Source organism: Ursus arctos, unplaced genomic scaffold (genome assembly GCF_023065955.2).
Source record: "Ursus arctos isolate Adak ecotype North America unplaced genomic scaffold, UrsArc2.0 scaffold_8, whole genome shotgun sequence".
Lineage (NCBI taxonomy): Eukaryota > Metazoa > Chordata > Mammalia > Carnivora > Ursidae > Ursus > Ursus arctos.
Window position 1 is genome coordinate 74,184,180 of NW_026623100.1, and position 21,541 is coordinate 74,205,720.

At 39.7% G+C, this 21,541-nt stretch overlaps 1 protein-coding gene across 2 annotated transcripts in view; it reads left to right on the top strand.

The window, feature by feature from the left end:
• The window catches only part of NBAS (NBAS subunit of NRZ tethering complex), a 341,603-nt gene that overhangs the window by 8,185 nt on the left and 311,877 nt on the right, over positions 1-21,541 (top strand). For both annotated transcript variants that reach the window (XM_044390391.3, XM_026519115.4), the window contains exons 6-7: positions 10,414-10,457; positions 20,089-20,222. In XM_044390391.3, the coding sequence (XP_044246326.3) occupies positions 10,414-10,457; positions 20,089-20,222 (178 nt within the window). The remainder of the gene's footprint in view (positions 1-10,413; positions 10,458-20,088; positions 20,223-21,541) is intronic.

Sequence of the window (21,541 nt, forward strand, 5' to 3'; positions counted from 1 at the left end):
TTTCAGGATGTCTAGATATCAGTCAAAACTTTTTTCCAGTACTTCATTATTCTTGACTAAACATAGCATAATGAGCATTCAGTTGCTATCACACTGGTTTTAGCTTTCTGTTGTGTAATTTCTTTTTCCAGTTATCGAAACAGAACTGGACCCCTCAGCTTGTGGGGGAGTAGACAGAGGACTTGCTCCCATTGGGGCATCCCTTGGAGGCTTTGTTTCATGATCCCTCTTAAAATCGTCAGGATGGAGATGATTGGCAATATTGAAAGCCTTTCAAAACTGCATTACTTAATATGGTGTGGCTTTGATAGGCGGGTCCCTCTTTTTTCCCACAGCATCAGTAAGCATCAGGCTGGCACAATTTTTGGACTTCCGTTGTTCATAGAAATGGGCGAGTACTTGTTATTCTGTTTATTGCAGTAATGTGAAATGTATCTTTTTGAGAAATGTGCTTATGGTGTAACTTTATAACTAGCAGTTAATCATCAAAATTTCCATCTTTCTCCCATGAAATGAGAACATCAGTGGAATGCTCTTAGGTGTTCGGGTCAGGATGTGCATGTAGGGATGGGATTGATATTTAGGCCAGTGAAGAAGAGTTTGACCAAGGGTTTCTGGAACTCTTTGATAAAATTTTTGATGAAACGAATAGAAAAAATTTGCTTTTATGAAAGGGTTTGCTACTGGATTGTTAGTGTGTAAAATGTTTATAACACTTGTACAGATATCCAACTCTAGGAATTCACTCGTGTTTAGACTAAGTGCTGAGGGATGATTTATAGGCAGCGGAAGTGACGCCCATCAAGAGCGTCTTCATCGGTGTGTAATTTGCAAAAGCGTTCGATAACAGTAGTGTGTCGAAGGAGTCTTACACGGTGAGGCATGAATTCCACCAGGAAACTTTTCAGGAACCCGCTCCCTATGGGCCCACCCCTCCCCCTCAATGGTTTGGTACCAATCCTTTATGCTCCTGAAATCAACACTATTATACTTAATGAGGCTAACGCCTTTGGCATTTAGTAAGTGCTTTGCATGTGTTAATTCATTTAATCTTTGTAGAAGCCCTATGAGGTAGGTATTGCTATTTTTCTCCATTTTAGAAATGAAGCTGACACAATATGGTTAAATTACTTGCTTGAGGATTTGAAATCTACCATTTTAGCTTCAGTGTTCCTGCTCTTAACCACTGTACTACCTTTTGATCATGTTGTTTAACCATATATGTGTGTGTGCTTACATGTGGGTTTCCCCTGGTATAGTTAGGGCCACTGCTTTGCACAGCTCCCGGGTGGTCATTTACTTAAAATTCTGTGTGAGTGGGATCTGTTGTCTGCAAGTCCAGTTACACTGTGTGTTCCTTGGAAGGAAGCAGGCCCTGTCCTTTCTCCCTCAGCAGTTTATTGAAGATTTTATTTATTTTATTTTTTTTTACTTTACTTTATTTTTTTTTTAAAGATTTTTATTTTATTTATTTGAGAGAGCGAGAGAGAAAGAGAGAGCACGAGCAGGGTGAGGGGCAGAGGGAGAAGCAGGCTCTTGCTGAGCAGGGAGCCTGATGTGGGGTTCGATCCCAGGACTCTGGGATCATGACCTGAGCCAAAGGCAGCCGTTTAACCAACTGAGCCACCCAGGCGCCCCTGAAGATTTTATTTTAGAGAGCACTAGAAAGAGAGAGAGAGAGAGAGAGAGAGAACATACACGAGCAGGGGGAGGGGCAGAAGGAGAGAGAGAATCTCTAGCCGACTCCCCTCTGAGCGTGGAACCCAATGAGGTGCTTGATCCCAGGACCCTAAGATCATGACCTGAGCAGAAATCAAGAGTCAGATGCTTAATCGACTGAGCCACCCAGGTGCCCCTCCCTAGGAGCTTATATTTCCTTAGACATAATAAGTGCATAGTTGATGTTTGATGAATAAGTGAGGTGTTTGTAAGTGGGATAGAAGAAACAGATGCTGGGAGGGCATTACAGGGCACGGTCCACTGACCCGCTCTGAGCTGGCAGTTGGTTCCTCTTGCTGAATTGATAGATACACTTTGTAGTAACCTGAAAGAAGGAGCCTTTGAGCAAAGATATGGAATGGTTGGGACGCCTGGTGGCTCAGTCAGTTAAGCGTCTGCCTTCAGCTTGGGTCATGATCCCAGAGTTGTGGGATTGAGTCCCATATGGGGCTCCCTGGTCAGCAGGGAGCCTGCTTCTCCCTCTGCCTGCCTTTCCCCATGCTTGTGCTCTCTCTCTCTCCCTGACAAATAAATAAATAAAATCTGAAAAAAAAGATATGGAATGGTTAGCAAAGAAAACGGGCAGGGTAAATCCTCAAAGTAAACATTATGCACAGTGGCTGTGCCTGAGCTTAAGATCTTTGTTCTCACTGTTCCACGTTTGTTTTTTGTGCTGTGGTGAAGAACACATACAATGCAAGATTGGCTCCGGTAGTGCTCCTAGTAGGCACCTGGTATCCGGTCAGTATTTGTTGATTGTATTAGAATATGAAAGATCGCTCTAGTGTCTGGGGTCATTATTGAATACTTGGAAGCAGTCATATTTTAAATAGGAAATGTTTTTTGAGCAGAAAAAATGAAAAGCTGAAACACGTGTATGTTAGTTTAAGTTCAGAGAGAGCCCTGCCTTTTGCAGGATCGGTCCAGGGCTGCTGTTCCCCAGTATGTTTGTAGTGAGTGGCAGATGACTGCAGTCCTTTGCTCTGATACGGCATCCCTAACCTGCTTATGTGTGCGGCTCACATGGATAAAAAGCGACTTCTTGTGAATTGCTACTTTAATTTGTAATTTGGCAGTAATTACATATTATAAGTGCTAATATGTGTTTCCTTTTTTCCTAAATAGTGAAGTAGCAATTTCTTTCTTTTTTTTATTTTAATGTTTTTTTATTATATTATGTTAGTCACCATACAGTACATCCGCGGTTTCCGATGTAAAGTTCGATGATTCATTAGTTGCGTATAACACCCAGTGCACCATGCAATACGTGCCCTCCTTACTACCCATCACCAGTCTATCCCATTCTCCCACCCCCTCCCCTCTGAGGCCCTCAGTTTGTTTCTCAGAGTCCATAGTCTCTCATGCTTCATTCCCCCTTCTGATTACCCCCCTTTCTTTATCCCTTTCTTCCCCTACCGATCTTCCTAGTTCTTATGTTCCATAGATGAGAGAAATCATAAGATAATTGTCTTTCTCTGCTTGACTTATTTCACTTAGCATTATCTCCTCCAGTGCCGTCCATGTTGCAGCAAATATTGAGAATTCGTTCTTTCTGATAGCTGAGTAATATTCCATTGTATATATGGACCACAACTTCTTAACCCAGTTTCTGTTGAAGGGCATCTCGGTTCCTTCCACGCTTTGGCTATTGTGGACAATGCTGCTATGAACATCGGGGTGCATATGGCCCTTCTCTTCACTACGTTTGTATCTTTGGGGTAAATACCCAGTAGTGCAATGGCTGGGTCATAGGGTAGCTCAATTTTTAACTTTTTAAGGGACCTCCACACTGTTTTCCAGAGTGGCTGTACCAACTTGCATTCCCACCAACAATGTAGGAGGGATCCCCTTTCTCCACATCCTCTCCAACAATTGTTGTTTCTTGCCTTGTCTATTTTTGCCATTCTAATTGGCGTAAGGTGGTATCTCAGTGTGGTTTTGATTTGAATTTCCCTGATGGCTAATGATTTTGAACATTTTTTCATGTGTCTGTTAGCCATTTGGATGTCCTCATTGGAAAAATGTCTGTTCATATCTTCTGCCCATTTTATGATTTATTTGTTTCTCGCGTATTGAGTTTGAGAAGTTCTTTGTAGATCTTGGATACCAGTCTTTTATCTGTAGTGTCATTTGCAAATATATTCTCCCATTCCGTGGGCTGCCTCTTAGTTTTTTTGACTGTTTCCTTGGCTGTGCAGAAGCTTTGTATCTTGATGAAGTCCCACAAGTTCATTTTATCTTTTGTTTCTCTTGCCTTTGGAGATGTGTCATGAAAAAGTTTGCTTTGGCCAATGTCGTAGAGGTTGCTGCCTATGTTTTCCTCTAGGATTTTGATGGATTCCTGTCTCACATCGAGGTCTTTCATCCATTTGGAGTTTATCTTTGTGTATGGTGTGAGAGAGTGGTCCAGTTTCATTCTTTTGTATGTAGCTGTCCAATTTTCCCAGCACCATTTATTGAAGAGACTGTCTTTTTTCCACTGGATGTTTTTTCCTGCTTTATCAAAGATTAGTTGCCCAAAGAGCCGAGGGTCCATTTCTGGGTTCTCTATTCTGTTCCATTGGTCTGTGTATCTGTTTTTGTGCCAGTACCATGCTGTCTTTGCGATCACGGCTTTGTAGTACAGCTCTAAATCCGGCATTGTGATGCCCCCAGCTTTGTTTTTCCTTTTCAACAGTTCCTTGGAGATTCAGGGCCTTTTCTGGTTCCATACAAATTTAAGGACTATTTGTTCCAGTTCTTTGGAAAATATCATCGGTATTTTGATCGGGATAGCATTGAAAGTGTAGATTGCTCTGGGTAGCATGGACATTTTAACTATGTTAATTCTTCCGATCCATGAGCATGGAATATTTTTCCATCTTTTTGTGTCTTATTCAATGTCTTTCAAGAGTGATTTATAGTTTCTAGAATATAGATCCTTTACGTCTCTGGTTAAGTTAATTCCAGGATTAGGTATGGTTTTTGGTGCTATTGTAAATGGGATGGATTCCCTAATTTCTCTTTCTTCGGTCTCATTATTCGTGTATAGAAATGCAACTGATTTCTGAGCATTGATTTTGTATCCCGCCACATTATTGAATTGCTCTATAACTTCTGATAGTTTGGGAGTGGATTCTTTTGGGTTTTCCATATAGAGTATCATGTCATCTGCGAAGAGAGACATTTTGACTTCTTCTTTGCCGATTTGGATACCTTTGATCCCTTTTTGTTGTCTGATTGCTGTTGCAAGGACTTCTAGTACTATGTTGAATAATAGTGGCGAGAGTGGGCATCCTTGTCGTGTTCCTGATCTTAAGGGAAAGGCTTCCAGCTTTTCCCCATTGAGAATAATATTTGCTGTAGGCTTTTCATAGATGGCTTTTATGAGATTGAGAAATGTACCCTCTATTCCTACACTCTGAAGGGTTTTAATCAGGAAAGGATGCTGTATTTTGTCAAATGCTTTTTCTGCATCAATCGAGAGGATCATATGGTGCCTGAGTTTTTTCTTGTTGATATGATGTATCACGCTGATCGATTTGCGAGTGTTGAACCACGCTTGCATCCCAGGGATGAATCTCACTTGGTCATGATGGATAATCCTTTTAATGTACTGTTGGATTCTATTAGCCAGGATCTTGTTGAGGATTTTGGTGTCCATATTCATTAGGGAAATCGGTCTGTAATTCTCCTTTTTGAGGGCGTCTTTGCCTGGTTTGGGGATCAAGGTAATATTGGCCTCATAGAATGAGTTTGGTAGCTTTCCTTCTGTTTCTATTTTTTGAAATAGCTTTAGGAGAATAGGTATTATTTCTTCTTTGAAGGTTTGGTAGAATTCCCCAGGAAAACCATCCGGGCCTGGAGTTTTGTTATTTGGAAGGTTGTTTATCACTGACTCAATTTCTTCATAATTAATTGGCCTGTTTAAAAAATCAATTTCTTCCTGTTTCAGTCTTGGTAGTTTATAGGTTTCCAGGAAGGCCTCCATCTCTTCCAGATTGCTTAATTTATTGGCATATAGCTGTTGATAAAAGTTTCTAATAATCCTTCCAATTTCATTGGTGTTGGTTGTGACCTCTTTTTTCATTCAGAATTTTATTAATTTGGGTCCTTTCTCTATATTCTTTTGGATAAGTCTTGCAAGCGGTTTGTCAATTTTATTGATTCTCCCAAAGAACCAGCTTCTAGTCCTGTTGATCTGCTCTACTGTACTTCTGGTTTCTGATTGATTGATTTCTGCTCTAATTTTGGTCAAATGCTTCCTCGTGAGTGGATTAGGCCTGTCCCTCTGTTGCTGTTCCAGCTTCTTGAGGTGAGAATATAAAAACTGCATTTTAGATTTTTCTATTCTTTTGAGTGAGGCTTGGATGGCTATGTATTTCCCCCTTAGGACTGCCTTTGCAGTATCCCATAGGTTTTGGACCGTTGTGTTTTCATTCTCGTTGGTCTCCATAAATTGTTTAAATTGATTTTTGATTTCCTGGTTTATCGAGTCATTCCTGAGCAGGATGGTTCTTAGTCTCCAAGTGTTTGAGTTTCTTCCAAAATTTTCCTTGTGGTTGAGTTCCAATTTCAGAGCGTTGTGGTCTGAGAATATGCAGGGGATAATTTCAGTCTTTTGGTATCGGTTGAGACCTGTTTTGTGTCCTAGAACATGGTCTATTCTTGAGAATGTTCCATGGGCATTAGAATAGAATGAGTATCTTTGGTTCTGGGGTGTAGTGTTCTATATATATCTATGAGGTCCCAACTCGTCGAGTATGGCATTCAGAGCTCTTGTTTCTATGTTGGTTTTCTGCTCCAGTGCTCTGTCTATTGCTGATAGTGGAGTGTTGAGGTCCCCTACTATTAACGTATTTTTATCTGTATGTCTCTTTATTCTGGTTAAGAGTTGGCTTGTGTATCTTGCTGCTCCCCTGGTGGGGGCATATATATTTATAATTGTCATATCCACTTGTTGGATACATCCTTTAAGAATAATATAGTGCCCTTCTGTGTCTCTGACTGTAGTCTTTAGTTTAAAATCCAATCTTTCTGATATGAGAATTGCTACCCCAGCTTTCTTTTGAGGTCCATTGGCGTGAAAGATGGTATTCCATCCCTTTACTTTCAGTGTGAATGTATCTTTAGGTTCAAAATGAGTCTCTTGTAGACAGGAAATGGATGGGTCATGTCTTTTTATCCAATCTGCAACCCTGTGGCCTTTTATGGGAGCATTTAGGCCATTTACATTGAGACTGATTATTGAGAGATATGATTTTAATGATGCCATGTTGCCAGTAAAGTCTTTGTTTCTGTATATTGTGACTTTCTGTTCTGTATCACTCTTGGGGCCTTTTTAGTTTTACAGAACCCCCCTTAATATCTCCTGTAGGGCTGGTTTCGTGGTTACGAAATTGGTCAATGACTGGCGATTCTGGAAGGTCTTTATTTCTCCATCAATTCTGAATGACACCCCTGCTGGATAAAGGATCCTTGGCTGCATGTTTTTCTCTGAACGAGCTTTAAGAATGCCCCCCCCCCAACCCTTTCTCTCATTCCAGGTCTGTGTAGATAGGTCTGACGTAATTCTGATACTTTTGCCTTGGTACGTGAGAAATTTCTTTGCCCTGGCCGCTTTCAGTACTGTATCCTTGGATCTAATATTTGCGAAATGCACTATGACGTGACAAGGCGTAGGTTTTCGTAGTTGAGCTTGGGAGGGGTCCTCTCTGCCTCTTGGACACGAATGTTTGTTTCCCTTGCTAGATTAGGGAGGTTTTCAGCTACAATTTGTTCAAATATCTCTTCTAGACCTCTGTTTTTCTCCACCCCCTCGGGGATACCGATGATTCTGACATTGGAACCTTTCCCTGAGTCAGTAATCTCCCATAACCTACATTCCTGTGCGTGGATTTTTTTGAGTCTAGATTCTGTTTTAGTTTTTTCTTCTACTAATTCATCCTCCAATTCGCTGATTTGTTCTTCTGCCTCATTCACCCAGGCCATCAGAGCCTCTCGTTTTGACTGCATTTGGCTTATAGAATTTTTAATTTCTGCCATATTCGCTCTCATTTCCGCCCTTAGAGCTTCTATATTCTCATTAACATTTTCGTTAATTCTTTTTTCAAGTCTGCACATCATCTTGACCATTGTTATTCTGAATTCCATTTCTGATAATTTGGTTATATCCATATCCATTAGTTCTGTGGCAGAGGCCACAGACTCATTGTCTTTTCTTTGCTGAGGGGGACTTCTTCTCGTCATTCTGATGAGAGGTTGCGGGGTTGTCCAGAGCCCAAATTATTGACCGGGACTCAGGCAGTGCACCCTTGTTTTATAGGGATCTTAGGGATGTGGGCTTTTTGATTTTTCAGCCTGCCTTCTAGGGGAGAGGCCAGCCGCACCAATATTCAGGCAGCCCTGTTTGGGTAGAGTCTCTGTGTCCCCTGCGAGGGGGGATGGGGGTTGGCACACTGTGAGCCGGTATTTCCAGGCTTTTGTTCTCTGGTGACTTTCCCTGGCGGTTTGCTGTGCCTCTTCTGAGAGTCAGAGCAGCAGTGGCCGAATCTCAGCCTCTGTCTCAGAACAGAGGGATCGCGGACCGTTCTCCACTGATGTTCTGGCCACTTTAACTCTGTTTCTGTTGGTGCTGCTCAACCCTGCAGCGTCCCGGTTTGCGCACCCCGCACCCGGTGTCCCAGCCCTCACTTCCAGGGCTGGCGGGTCTCTGTCCTTTGTGTTTCTAACACCGCCAGCCGCCAGCCGACCCCGCGCGCTCCGGAGCTCCTGTTCTCAGTCTGGTTCCAGTGAGCACACTGGAGTTCCTTCCGTGAGAAGTCTGGTGTCATGCACTCCCCGGCTCACGGTCTCAGTCTCTTCTCTCGTGAGTGTTGTCCGTGAGTCCGCGTGCTCCCCCATGCAGGTGGCTACCGCTTCCCGGTGCCCGAACGCGGCACCTCCCTCCCCTTTCCGTTTATCTTCCGATATCTGTGCGTGGTTTCACGGCTCCCTGCTTGGTACCTCAATACTCAGCGCTGGAGATGTTCATTAGTAGAGATCCGGATGCATCTTCCTGCATCTCAGGCTGATTCCGTGGTTGTTTAAGCCTGTCTGGTACCTATCCAGCTCGACTCAGGGGACCGGCTGAAAAAGGGGTCCCCTACTCCTCCGCTATCTTAACTCCAACCCCGAAGTAATAATTTCTTATGATTATGAGCTGTTATAAATACGGGAACAAATTAGGAGCCATCACAGAACACAACAAAAAGCATTGAAGTAAGGGACACATGAAAAAAGACACCCTCCCCCAAATTTGCTTAAGTGAATGTATTTGTGAAGTTTTGACAGAACCAAATTTATGTCTCCCTCCTTCCCCTTCCCCAGCAAAAGAGAGGCTATGATTTGTGATGATATTAAGGATGAAAGTAATAAATACCGACTTAGGTTTAGTTTGTACTAATTTATACGTAATCTCTTCTTTAGTCCTTCCCCAAGCTATGCCGTTGCTATTACGCATTCTATTTTATTGAGAGGATATGAAACTCCTATTGAATATTTTGTCCAGGTTACCCAGATGATCTGAAATCAGGCCAGCCTCACTTCAAAGACCATGTTCTTTCTGCTGTATTCTGTTCGGAGGCTGAATAGTCAATTTCTTGACGAAATTTATTACCATATTTATAACCAGCTTTTGTCATATTTTAATAAATATTAGTCTTTGCAATTTGTTTAAAAAGTGATGCTTAGTCATTTTACCAATATTAGAAAAGAGTTATGTATTTAAGAAAGAAGAACTGCAAATTACCTACAGGTCAGCCAAAATCTGTATGTTCTTTGCACCTCTTGTGTGGGTGGGTGTGATCTTTAGCCTAAGAATACATTCTCTACATTCTATTTGATACCTGTTTTCTTGATAACTTATGAAAAGATGTTCATAATATATTAATTTTCAAATCACATACAGTAATTGCATAATATTTCATTGAATGCATTAGCAAAATGTAATCTTCTACTGGGTGTATTTTTCTCTTTCATAAATTAGGCTGCATGAGTTTCCTTGAGCTCTGTGTGTATCTGTAATTATTTCTCAGGGATAACTTCATTATAGAAGTTGAATCGCTAGATCAAATTACTGTGGGCATTAAGGTTTTTTGATAATTGTTACTAAATTATTTTGTAGAAGGTTTATCAATTTTCATTTTTGAACATACAGTAATTATATTACTTTGGTATATATTTCAAGATCACAGATTTCAAATAGGTCAGTGGTAACAAATACGGTCACCTGTTAAAGCTATTTGACTTATTAAAGCAAGATTTTTTTTCCTAAGTGATTTAAACTTTGTAATATGATACAAACCATAGTTCTTGACCAAGAGCAGTCTGTGTAGCTTTAAATAATATTGTTGCTTGGGCCCCGTTCCATATTTGCTTAATCAGAACCATTGCGGAGGGACCATGCATCTGTATTGTATTAAAAGACCATGCTTTATCTAACTTTCGCTTATATTTTATTCTGGGTGGAACTCTGTTTCTGGTGAAATAAGGTTTGGAAGAAAACGTCACCAATGGAAGGGTCTTGTTTGAGCACAAATCCATGTCTGAGAGAAGGACTGGTTTAGTGTTGGGTAGACAAGTTGTATACTTTATCGTTTTTGTGGGGTTCCATAGTATGGCGAAATAGTGTTGTTGTGGTGAAACTGTTGGCCTAATTTTACACATATTTTGCAGGTCTGCAAAGGATGACTTTACATCTATTATTGGGAAATGTCAAGGTAAGAGTTTCCAAAATATTGAAAAAATGAAAGTTTCAAACTTAAAACATTTAACAGTATTCCGTAAAAGCCAGGGTAGAAATTAAATATTAATAAAGATTGTTGTGACGCTATTAAGATGATTTTAAAACTTCTTAACTGAATTCTCTTACTGCCCTTAAATGTTTTGCGTTGTCCATTTTGGACATTTTGAAGAGATTTGAAATTGAAACTATTTTAAAATAAAAGTCTACACCAGTTTTGGGATAAAGTATTTGTGTCTCTAGTGTTTTTTTGTTTTTTTGTTTTTTTTTAATGTACTCTCTCCACCCAGTGTGGGGCTTGAACCCCTGACCTCGAGATCAAGTCACATGCTCTACTGACTGAGCCAACCAGGCGCCTCTAGGCTTTTATTTTGAATTCAGTGCAAAAAAAAAAAGGAAAATTATGTATAAGTCAAGAGTTGGTTAGATGTAGACTAGTAAACAAAAATCTGGGATTTGATCATTCTGATGTGTTTAGCACAAATTACTATGGTTTATGTATATGAACCATTTTGCAGGATACTAGGGATATGACTATGAACAAAAAGTTATAGTCCCCTACCTCTTCAGGTATCTAGACACTCAGAATATAATTACTAAGTTCGACAAATCTGATGAAGGAAAAGTACAGAGCAGAGTGAGCGTTTAACCAGGGCTGTGAGATGAGATTGTTGAGAAAAAGTGACTTTGGAAAGCAGCCTAAGGGATGAGTAGAAGTTAGGAGCAGCTGTCTGTAGGAGCAGGTATGAAAAGGCAGAGGGAACCTTACAGGAAGAAAATAATCAGGAGTGTGCTATTAAGTAAATACAGCTATTCTCTATGTTTTACTTAGGGACTTGCAGTTCCATCTGTCTGACCTTGGGTCAGTTTAACAGTGTCATGGTTGTAGGAATCCTAAGGATGGCAATCATGGTTGTTATGACGATGACAGACATTTATAGTGTCCTTACCTTATGCCACACACTGTGTTTAGGGCTTTATATGCATTTTCTCATTTAATTGGAAGAACATAGAATACATACCTTATCTCCAAGTAGCATTAGGGTAAAATGATAAATCCTTGACAGTGAAAGAGCGAGAAGGAAGACATCGATAGTTTTGAAACCTACAAATTGATGGTAGTACAGAGGATTTCCCCAACTTCCCTGTGAAAATGGTGGTCTTAAGCTCCTTGTCAGATGTGCCATTAGTGAGTGTCTCAGTTTCCTTCTCATTTTCCTCCTTTTTGGCCATCTGCTTGTGTTTGGAAAAATAAAGGTCAGATGTTTACAAGATGTTTTCAGTTTTGTTGTGAATGGTGATATTCTATTAGTATGTCAGAATCGCTATACTTCTGTAATTCCACGTCTGCTAGTGGTAAGGTAGTAATAGTTCTTACAGAGATGTCTGCATGCACAGTATGTATTGTAGCTTAAAAGCAAATGTAAAACTGCCTATTTGTTTATATAAACTTACCTCTTCTTGTAATCTGTTCCTTGGCTCTGTCCCCTGGATTGTCAGTGATACCATTATCCGTAGCAAGCCAGAAATCAACATGTTTTCGCATTCTTTTTCCTTCTCTTTCGTCTTTATTTGACAAATATTAAGCTGCCGCCATGTGCCAGGCACTCTCCTAGGCGCTGTGTATAAAATGAGAAGTAAGCTACGGGTGATCTTGATTTAAGGGTTTGCAGTCCATCAGGGAAGAGAGAAATACTTCACTGCAGCTGTACTGAGTGATACAATGGGGAGGCCTCACCTTTGCTTAACTTCAAGCCCTGGGAACCCTGTGAAAATGTCTCCGGCCTCCTTTTCTGCCATCACAGCCCTAGCTCAGACTTTTAATATTTTCACTAAGGTGTTGTTGTTGTTGTTGTTGTTGTGTGTGTGTGTGTGTGTGTGTGTTTAAACAACAGTCTCCTGACTAGGTTTTCTTCTGTTTGCCTCTCACTGATCCACACTGCACCCTGCTTGCCAAATTGATTGCTGTTAAATGGAAATTCCATCCAGTTACCCTTCAGATCTGGCTCCCTGCTTTCTAGAAATGTGACCTTGGACAAGTTACCTTACTCTCGGAGCCTCAATTACCTGTAATGGCATAATGTTACAGACTGAGTTGTGGAAAAAAATAATATGAGCTAATACATGCAAAGCTCTTAGGATAACGTCTGACACATACTAAGTACTTAGGAGACGTTAAGCTTTTATTACCGCCACCACTGCTAGTCCTGTCATTCTGCCTGGAGTCTTTCAGTTGTTCCCCACTGACTGTGGAATACTGCTCATTTTTTCTGACCTTTCAGTCAGTCTTTCCCTTCAGATCCCTCTGCCGTACAGCCTGTGTTCTTGTACAAAGCAGCTTTTGCATTTCCAGCTTTTTCCATCGTGCTTTTCATGCCTTGGTACAGATAGTTCTTTTTCCCTAGAAGCTCCACTTTTATATTTAATTAATGAGTCTTGCGTATTTTAGTTCAGGCATCCACTCTCTTGGGAAACCTTCCCTTCCTGCCCACTTCCTCATCATTTGTACATCTTTCTTTATGTTTTCCTAGGACTTGTTTGTACATGTATCCCCACACTCAGGCTGCTCTACTTTTTTCCCCCTTAATTGTTGATTTGCTTATCTGATTCCTGCTTCGATTATAAATTCTTTGAAAGCAGGGCTTCCATCTAACTCAACTTTTTTTTGTTCCTGATGCTCAGCGACTCTTTCACATAGTAGGTGTACAATTCTCAATCCTTTCAAGTGGGTAATGACACTGGGGAACTATTACAATGATTTTTATGAGTTTGTGTATGAGCAAAGTATATTTGCCTATTCCTGTGAGTTAATTCTAGAAATTCATGACTGTATACATGTTTATAATAGTTGTATATACATATATAAACATTATGGATAATTGGCATGATTTTCAGGGTTTTTATTCCTTATGAACACAAATGCGTATACATACCACAAAGAATAGATAAGGGGCTCTGTTTGCTTCGTATCCTGTTGAGAATACTAGACGAGTAGTGTTGTGCAAGCTCTAGCATTTTTTGAATTTGCTTTCAATTATCTCCTCACCAGCGCTTATTAAAGTAGACCAGACCTGCCTTACGTAATGTGTAAGGATCAAGAAGTTCCCAGAAGAATAATTTAGGAGTGGATATTCAATCATCTTTTTCCCCGGTGCTGTGCTTTTGTTAGGTGAGGGCTTGGGAGCCTGCAGTGAGCCGCTGAGAAGCATGTTCAGAATGCTGGAGTGATTCAGACATTCTGGGCCCTTTTGAGCTGTGACATTAGACACTCACTCTTAGCCAGTACGTAAACTGAGAGATCTGCAAGTTAACATGAAAATGGGAAGCTTAACCCTCTGTATTTCACACAAATTATAATATTTGTTAGAGGTTTTAGTGTGTACAGTTAATGTGGCCGCATGGATGGGATAATAATGCTTTGAGAACTAATGTTTTATTTTGTTGGCTTCCACATGTGTGGATTTATGACCTTAATGCCGCATTAATGGCTTCTTTCCACTTCATATAATTTGAGGTAATGATCATTTGCTTATTATCGGACTCATCTTTATGGGAATAACTCTCGTATGCCAAATGATATTTCCTGTGTATGCTTGGGGAGAAGGAGCCAGATTGTTGTTAATGCGTTTTTGAAACTATATATTGCAGAGTCTGCAAACTAAAATAGGAACTATTTCGTTCCACTTTGATATTTTTCAATTATTGCTTTATAAAATATATGCCACTTGAGAATGTTTAAAATGTTTGCAACTTGTTTTGGTTCTGTTTGCCAGGCCATAAATATTAGCCTTCTCTTTCTGCCTTGAATAGTGACCTAAATGATGGCATATGGAATTAGAAGGCAGATTTTTTTTTTCTAGAGCTGTACTATGTTAAGAGATTTTTTTCATATTTCTGACTTCGAGATCCCATAAACCAGAGCTTACCATACTTCCCATAAACCATACTTCCCATAAACCATACTTGCAATAGGCAAGCACTAAGGAGCAGCTTGCCTGCTGTAAGTATGCTGAGATCCCACCAGCCCACTGGTGGCCTGGTGGGCCCCATGACAGGCCAAGCTGAGACACTGTCCTTTGTGTTTTTGTATTTCTAAAATTGGCTTGATATTTTGTAGTTTCCATTATATTTTTGTTGAGATTCTCCATATATTCCTTACGTTTGTTTTCCTTTGAATTCCCAAATATGCTTTAATAGCTGTTTTGAAGCCCTTGTCTGCTTATTCCTTAATTTGTATCATTTCTGGGTGTGTTTCTGTTGGTTGAGTTTTCCCATGTTTATTGATATTTTCATGCCTCATATATCTAACACTTTATTTTTTAATTTAATTTTTTTAAATTTGTGATCAGTTGATTTAATTTTTAAAGATTCTTCGTTTAAATTCAATTTAATTAACATACACCATATTATTAGTTGCCAGGGTAGAATGTAATGATTTATCAGTTGCATAAAACACCTAGTGCTCTCAATTAATCTTTTTTATTTAAAAAAATTTTTTTTAAGGAGGGTACATGCCCAGCGTGGAAGCCAGCACGGGGCTTGAACTCATGACCCTGAGATCAAGACCTGAGCTGAGATCAAGATTCAGACACTTAACTGGCTAAACCACCCAGGCACCCCTTATTTTTAATTTTTTTACTATTTTATTTTTTTTCTAACACTTTAGATTGTATGTTCAACATTATGGAGTTGAGTTAGTAAGTTTTGTTATGTTCCCCTAATAGAGTATTGAGTTTTGTTCTGGGATACGGTTCATTTTTTTGTGGATCAGCTTAATCTTTTAAGGCTTCTTTTTAACTCTTAGATGATATGGTTTAGAATAGCTTTTACTTTGGGGTTAGATTAGTCCTACTTTAAGGTAGGGTCTTCCTGGGATCTCGTATGAGAGCTCTGAGTGTTCATTGACATCTCTCCACTCCAATGGGGTGGAATTCTAACATTCCAAACCCTCTCCAAGCTCAGGCAGTTGTTTTCCCCAATAGTCTTTCTGTTCTTGGCCCTGCAGAATATCTGTGCACGTGCGTGTGTGCATGCATGTGGGGGGTTGCTAAAGACCCTGGGTTCATCTCTGCAGATTTTTATAGCTCCTTCTCTGCCTCTGGAACGCTGCCTTACAGAGTGGATTCAGTGTGGTAGCTCCAAACTCCATTCTTTATCTGCTGTGTTCACTGAGACTTGCACGTGCTGTTGGAGGTTCCTTTTCATGCTCCATGGTCCGGAAGGTGCTACTGGCTGAATTTAGCTTCTCCCAGTGATCACAGTCTTGCACTGCTTGTAGTATAGTGTCCGAAAATAGTTATTTTGACCTATTTTTCTTTTACGGTGGAAGATCTAATCTGAAACTGGTTACCCTGGGGTATTTTTTTTTTTTTAATGACAAAAGCAGTATACATGTATAACAAATTCAAACAATATAGAAGTAGAAAAAGTAAAAATAAAGTTTCTTTTCAACTTGCATTTTCATAGGAATTTATATTAATTTAACATAAAACCTTCTATGCATATATAAACCTGTATATATGTGGATTGACTTTTTTTCTTTAACAAAACAAGGTCATCTTGTATAGTTTGTTCTCCAGCTTGCTCTCCCTCTGACTGTATTGATGTCTTTCCCAGTCAGTATGTACAGATGCATTTCAGTCTTTTAAATGTAGCCACAGTATTCCATTGTAAGAATGTGAACCACACGTTTTTTATCCCCCTCTTGATAGAAATTTAGGTTGTTTATAGTGGCTTGTTTTCTTCCTCTTTCTCTTACCTATCTTTGCCCCCATCCCCCTCCCCTAGCACTGGAAAGAACATCTTCCGTGTCTCTGGGTATAGTATTCAAAATAGCTACCACTATAATTCTTTCCAGAAAGTTACACCTGTTTATACAACTATGAAAAAGGTATGATTGAAGCGGTTTCTTTTCTCAACTGTCAGCCCCGTATGCTACCTATTTAAAAAATATTCGATAGGTTCACAGGCAAAGGAAAAAAAAAAGCATCTCATTTTCAATTTGCATATTTTTAGTTATTAAGTAGAGCATATGTTAAGTGGCTTTTTTTTTTTTTTTTGTGAATTGTTAGATCATATCCTTTTGCCTATATTACTCTTAGATTACTTGACTTTTTCTTATTGGTGTGATAGTATGAATGTTAACTCTCTGTCATATATGTTGCAAATATTTTCACCCAATCAATTTCCTTTTAGATTTGTTATGGTGTTTTTTATTCGGTCCACAGAACTTTTTTTTTTGGTAACGGCATTTGTCACTTTTTTTCCTATATAATTTCAGGGTTTCTCTTCGTGGTTAGACCTTTCTTATTCCAGGATTGTAACATTTTTCTCATGTCTTTACTGATACTTAGCTTCTCAGCAAGTCTTTATAGCTCCACTAGTTTGCTCTTGCTCCCTGGAAGAGATTGTTCATTCAACCCTTCATTTTGCAAATGAGGGAGCTGCACCTCCGTGATCTCCCAAGGTCATGCCCCTTCATTTTATGGCGGCGCTGAGAATAGAACCCAGTGTTCCTTGTGTCTTAATCTTTCTCCATTACTCTTTCCAGTCTGGTGGGTGAACACTGGAATAGAATGTCTTCTGTTAGCACTTGAGTGCCTGTTACTACCACCAGAGTGCTGGGCACTGAGAATGCAGTTATGAATAGAATGGGCCCAGCACCTGGCATCTTGGAATTTATAGTTCAATGAATAGACGATAAAAAGTAGACAAACACATGCATAATTGTTTGGAATAAGAGATGTGAAGAACGTGAAATCATTGGGCAGTGGAGAATAATGGGGCCTTGACGCTGCATAGACAGGATGGTCTGAGAATGCATCCTGTGGAAATGATATGTATCACTGAGAGATTTGAGAAATTGAAAAAATTTTGAAAAATTGAGATCTGAAAGACGAAAAGGAGCCAGGAAAGGACTTAGGGAAAGAGAAAACAGCACAGACAAACGCGCAAGGTGGGAAAGAACTTGGCAACTGGGTGGGTTGAAGGGCCACAGCTGGTGCAAGATGTGAGCAAGAAGAAACTGTTTCACCATGAACGTGGGCAGGTGTCAGATTGCAGGCTCAGTTTTACCAGCAGCCTTTCTGAATGCTTTGCAGACAACCCCATTGACACTTGCTTTGTAGAAATCTGGACTGTTCATTCTCTCCAAAACCACACAGTCAGCTGGAAAAATCCGGTGAGAAAAACCTTTTTTTACATTGTTATGTGAAATCTTATTTTGTAATGAAAACATATCTTTATCTGGGTCAAAACACATGCTGAGTTTTCTGGAGCTACTGGTTATAACTAGAAGTAATAGTAAAAACAAATCCCTTTCAGATGAAACTTATTTTAGATAAAGAATGTGGTACATAAATCTATTTATCCTATCAAAATGAGATAAGAGCAAAAAACCTGTTATCGCAGGTAAAACAGTAATAATGGAAAAATGTTTTTGTGTTTCTTCAGTGCGCGAATATTTTTCAGGGCATTAAATTATCCCCCCTGGTGTTCGTGTAGCATCTGTGCGTAAGCAAGTCTTCTATTCCTGTGTTGCGTATCATTTTGTGCCTTTGTTTACTTTCAAGTTTGATTTTTTTAAAGCTTTATAAAGATAGAGAACTGATCTTTTCCCTCATTTTATTCCCATTAAAAAAATTGTTTTTCTAGACTGTGTGTAGTATTTTGTTCGTTTTTAATATATCCACTCCTGTGTTCAAGGGCCCCTCTTGGATTTTTTTTGTTTTTTTTGGTTTGCTTTTTACCTGTTGATCAATAGTCAGAATAAAGAAACTCCTTGATGTCTAGCATCCTTTCCTCCTATACAGAACATCTGTTACGTATATCACAGAGATAAGAGGGAAGTCTGAATTCTATAGTACCTCTTTAGGTGGAGAGAAGACCAGTTAGGTAATTCACGTTTAATTGGTAGTCCTTGAGGGATGGTAAACTCTTACCATTGCCTTGCCCTGTTTGTATAGATTTTCCTGAAAGAGTTAGTCTTCACTCATTAGTGAAACACTAATCACTTTCCATTCCAAGTTCTAGGATGGCAGTGTTGAATAGGACACTGTCTGTGGATTTTATGGAGCTCAGAGACTCGTGGGGGAGGGAAATAGTCCCGCAAACAACATAATGTGATGTGATAAATGCTGTGGAAGAGTTTCGTACAGCATATTTGGGCACAGAGAAGAGAGCAGTCAGTTTTGAAGAGTGCCAAGGAAGGAGGAGGGAGCCATTTGTTATCACAGGTGGTTGTAACAAAAGCGAACCTTTTGGGGAGTGCTGAAGAAGAACATTCTAGGCAGAGGCAGCAATGTGAATGAAAGACTCGAGTGTGCATGGTTTGCTTATTTGCCAGGTGGCTGTGTTGTTGGTGGCTTATTAGCTGTGTGGTGGAGGAAGTGGTGGGAGGCGACACTAGAAGGCTGTGTTGGGGCCCTTTGTAAGGGCCTTCATGTCGGTGGGGGAGTCTGGACCCGGTTCTGTTGGAAATGGAGAACCATGCGGCTGCAGGATGTGATCTGTTCCTCTTTGTAGAAAGATCTCTTTGGACAGTATTGAGGGGAGGACTGGGGGGAAACTGAAGGCAGGAGACCAGTTAGGAGGCTGTCGAAAGAGGCTCAGCAAGAGATGAGGACGACTGACTGGGGTTTAGCAGGGAAGACAGAGAAGCCTGTGAACCTCAGAAACCTTCTGAGGCAGTCCTGAGGCTCAGTCCAAACTCGGACTGAGAGGCAGTGTGTGGTACTGAGCTGCTTACTGTTTGGGAAGGCGGGACACGTAGGTTCTGGGCTTTCTTTGCTCTGGACTCTCAATGTCACCTTGTCAGTCTCCTAATCACTTGGAATCCCAGCTGGTAAAGGGAGGTTCTGCTGGTCTCTTCAGTTCTGGAATTCTAATGAGGGGACACTGAAGCCAGCAAGACCTCAGAAACCTCGAACAAATCTAACAGTTTAGAGTTTCATGGTCCCTTTTTTCTTTTTTTTATGCAGCTGACAACCTTTCTCATTATTGTACTGAAAAATTCAGAGCAGAAAAAAGGTGTTGGATTATTAAGGTTGACTATTAAAATATTATAATTGTGGGACTGATTAGGGATAGTGCTTGATTCACCTAATACATATGTTGGTGTATGATACGTGTGTATATATATTTCTCCAATATTGTGTCTGTATAACTCTGTGTCGTATTTCCTTGTTATCTATATTTGATATATTTAAAAGATCTCAGTGGAAATTTTCATTTTTTGCTGTTAGAGGAGCTGAACTGATTGGATTGGAAATTATTTTCTGCCCATTCTCTATGCTTTTGATCTGTCTTAATTTCATAAGTATTTTGAGGTGTACTATTCCGAGCCTTTGCCAGACCAGGGCCTGCTCAGTGTTCAGTAGACCACCGGTGTCAGTGGTCTTTGCTTCTTAAGTAAGTGGCGCTGAGTTTGCTGTGGTTTATATTTCCCACTCTTACTTGGAATGCTTTTCTGGAAAGTGTTCTTTTCTATTGAACTGAAGCATTGGAAATCCTTGGGAGAGGATGTAACGTAGTTGAATAGTTTAGTTGCAGTAACTGTAAATGTTAACCATTTAACATTGTTAAAAGCACTTCTTTTCTTTTCATTCTAGTTCCAAAAGACCCGAAACCCCAGTGGAGACGTGTAGCATGGAGTTATGATTGTACTCTGCTGGCCTATGCTGAAAGTACAGGAACCGTGAGGGTGTTTGATCTCATGGGAAGTGAACTCTTTGTTATTACCCCGGTACGTGCCTAACCTTAAGCTGATTACATAAAAGGCATTCAAAAAAATATGTGAAGATACTTGAGTGACCCAACGCGAAGAGAGGGGAAATAGACCTATAAATATGAATAAGTTGTGAACTTAAGATGTTCAGAATCTAGTAGGTATCTGTACATGAAATATTTTTTCTTTGTATTTTGTAATGCAGTCTTCAGCAGTAATCTACCATTATGGAAACATGGTGGTAAGTAAATACTAAACAGAGGTACAGAAAAATGTTAGGAAGTTCCATTGAGGGAAAGTAGTCAGTGGGCTATCACAATAGGAACAGCTTTCTGAGGATTTGGAATTTGTTACCCTAAAGGGGATAGAAATTGAAAGGGAGAGTGGAGAAAAATTAATGGTGGTAATAACTTGTATTTGTAAAGTGCTTTATACTTTATTAATGAGTTTGATATATATTCTTAGTTAATATTCACAACAACCCTTTGAATAGATTGTCCAGATATTATCCACATATTACAGTTCAGAAAACTGAAATTGAGAGGCGTTGAATGACTTTTCCCATGGCAATCCAGTTAATGCGTGTTTCTTTCAGGAATCCACTGCTTTTTACTTTGTATCCTTCTTCCTTGAATGAACAAGATACAGAGGCAGGTAGAACAGCAGTGCTAACCCTTGTGCATCTTAGGATCAGCCGGGAAGCTTTGTAAAGAAAAGAAAACAACAGAAAAATGACTTGATTGTCTAGGTTCAACCCACAGAAATTCTGATTTAATTGTTTGGAGTGGGCTCTGGGCATTAGTATTGTCTACAAGATTTTCAGCTGATTTTTAATGAGAAGCTAGGGATAAGAACCTGTGATATAGAGAATGATTTTTGTTCAGAAATGATGACTGGAAAAACTTGAAAAACCGTGTTAGGCTCAGATTATGGAAGTTCAGGGGAACCAAACTAATAAGTTTGGATCACTGTTTTCTAGACTAGTGCTGTCTGAAAGAAAAGTAATGTGAATTATATCTGTGATCACATTGTAATTTTAAATTTCTAGTAGTTGCATTAAGAGTTAAACAGGTGAAATTTATTATATACTCTAGTATATCATAAATATTATTTCCATATGTAATCAATGTAAAGATTATTAATGAGATATTCTACTTTCTTTGGTACCAAGTCTTTGAAATGTCATGTTTATTTTTATATTAATAGTCTGTCTCAGTTAGGACTAGCCATATACTAAGTGTTCAGTAGCCACATGTGGCCACAGTATTTATTTTGTGGTTCTTGACAGTGAGGTCTAGTCATTCAGTGTGATAAACTTTATTATGTGAGCTTCCCAA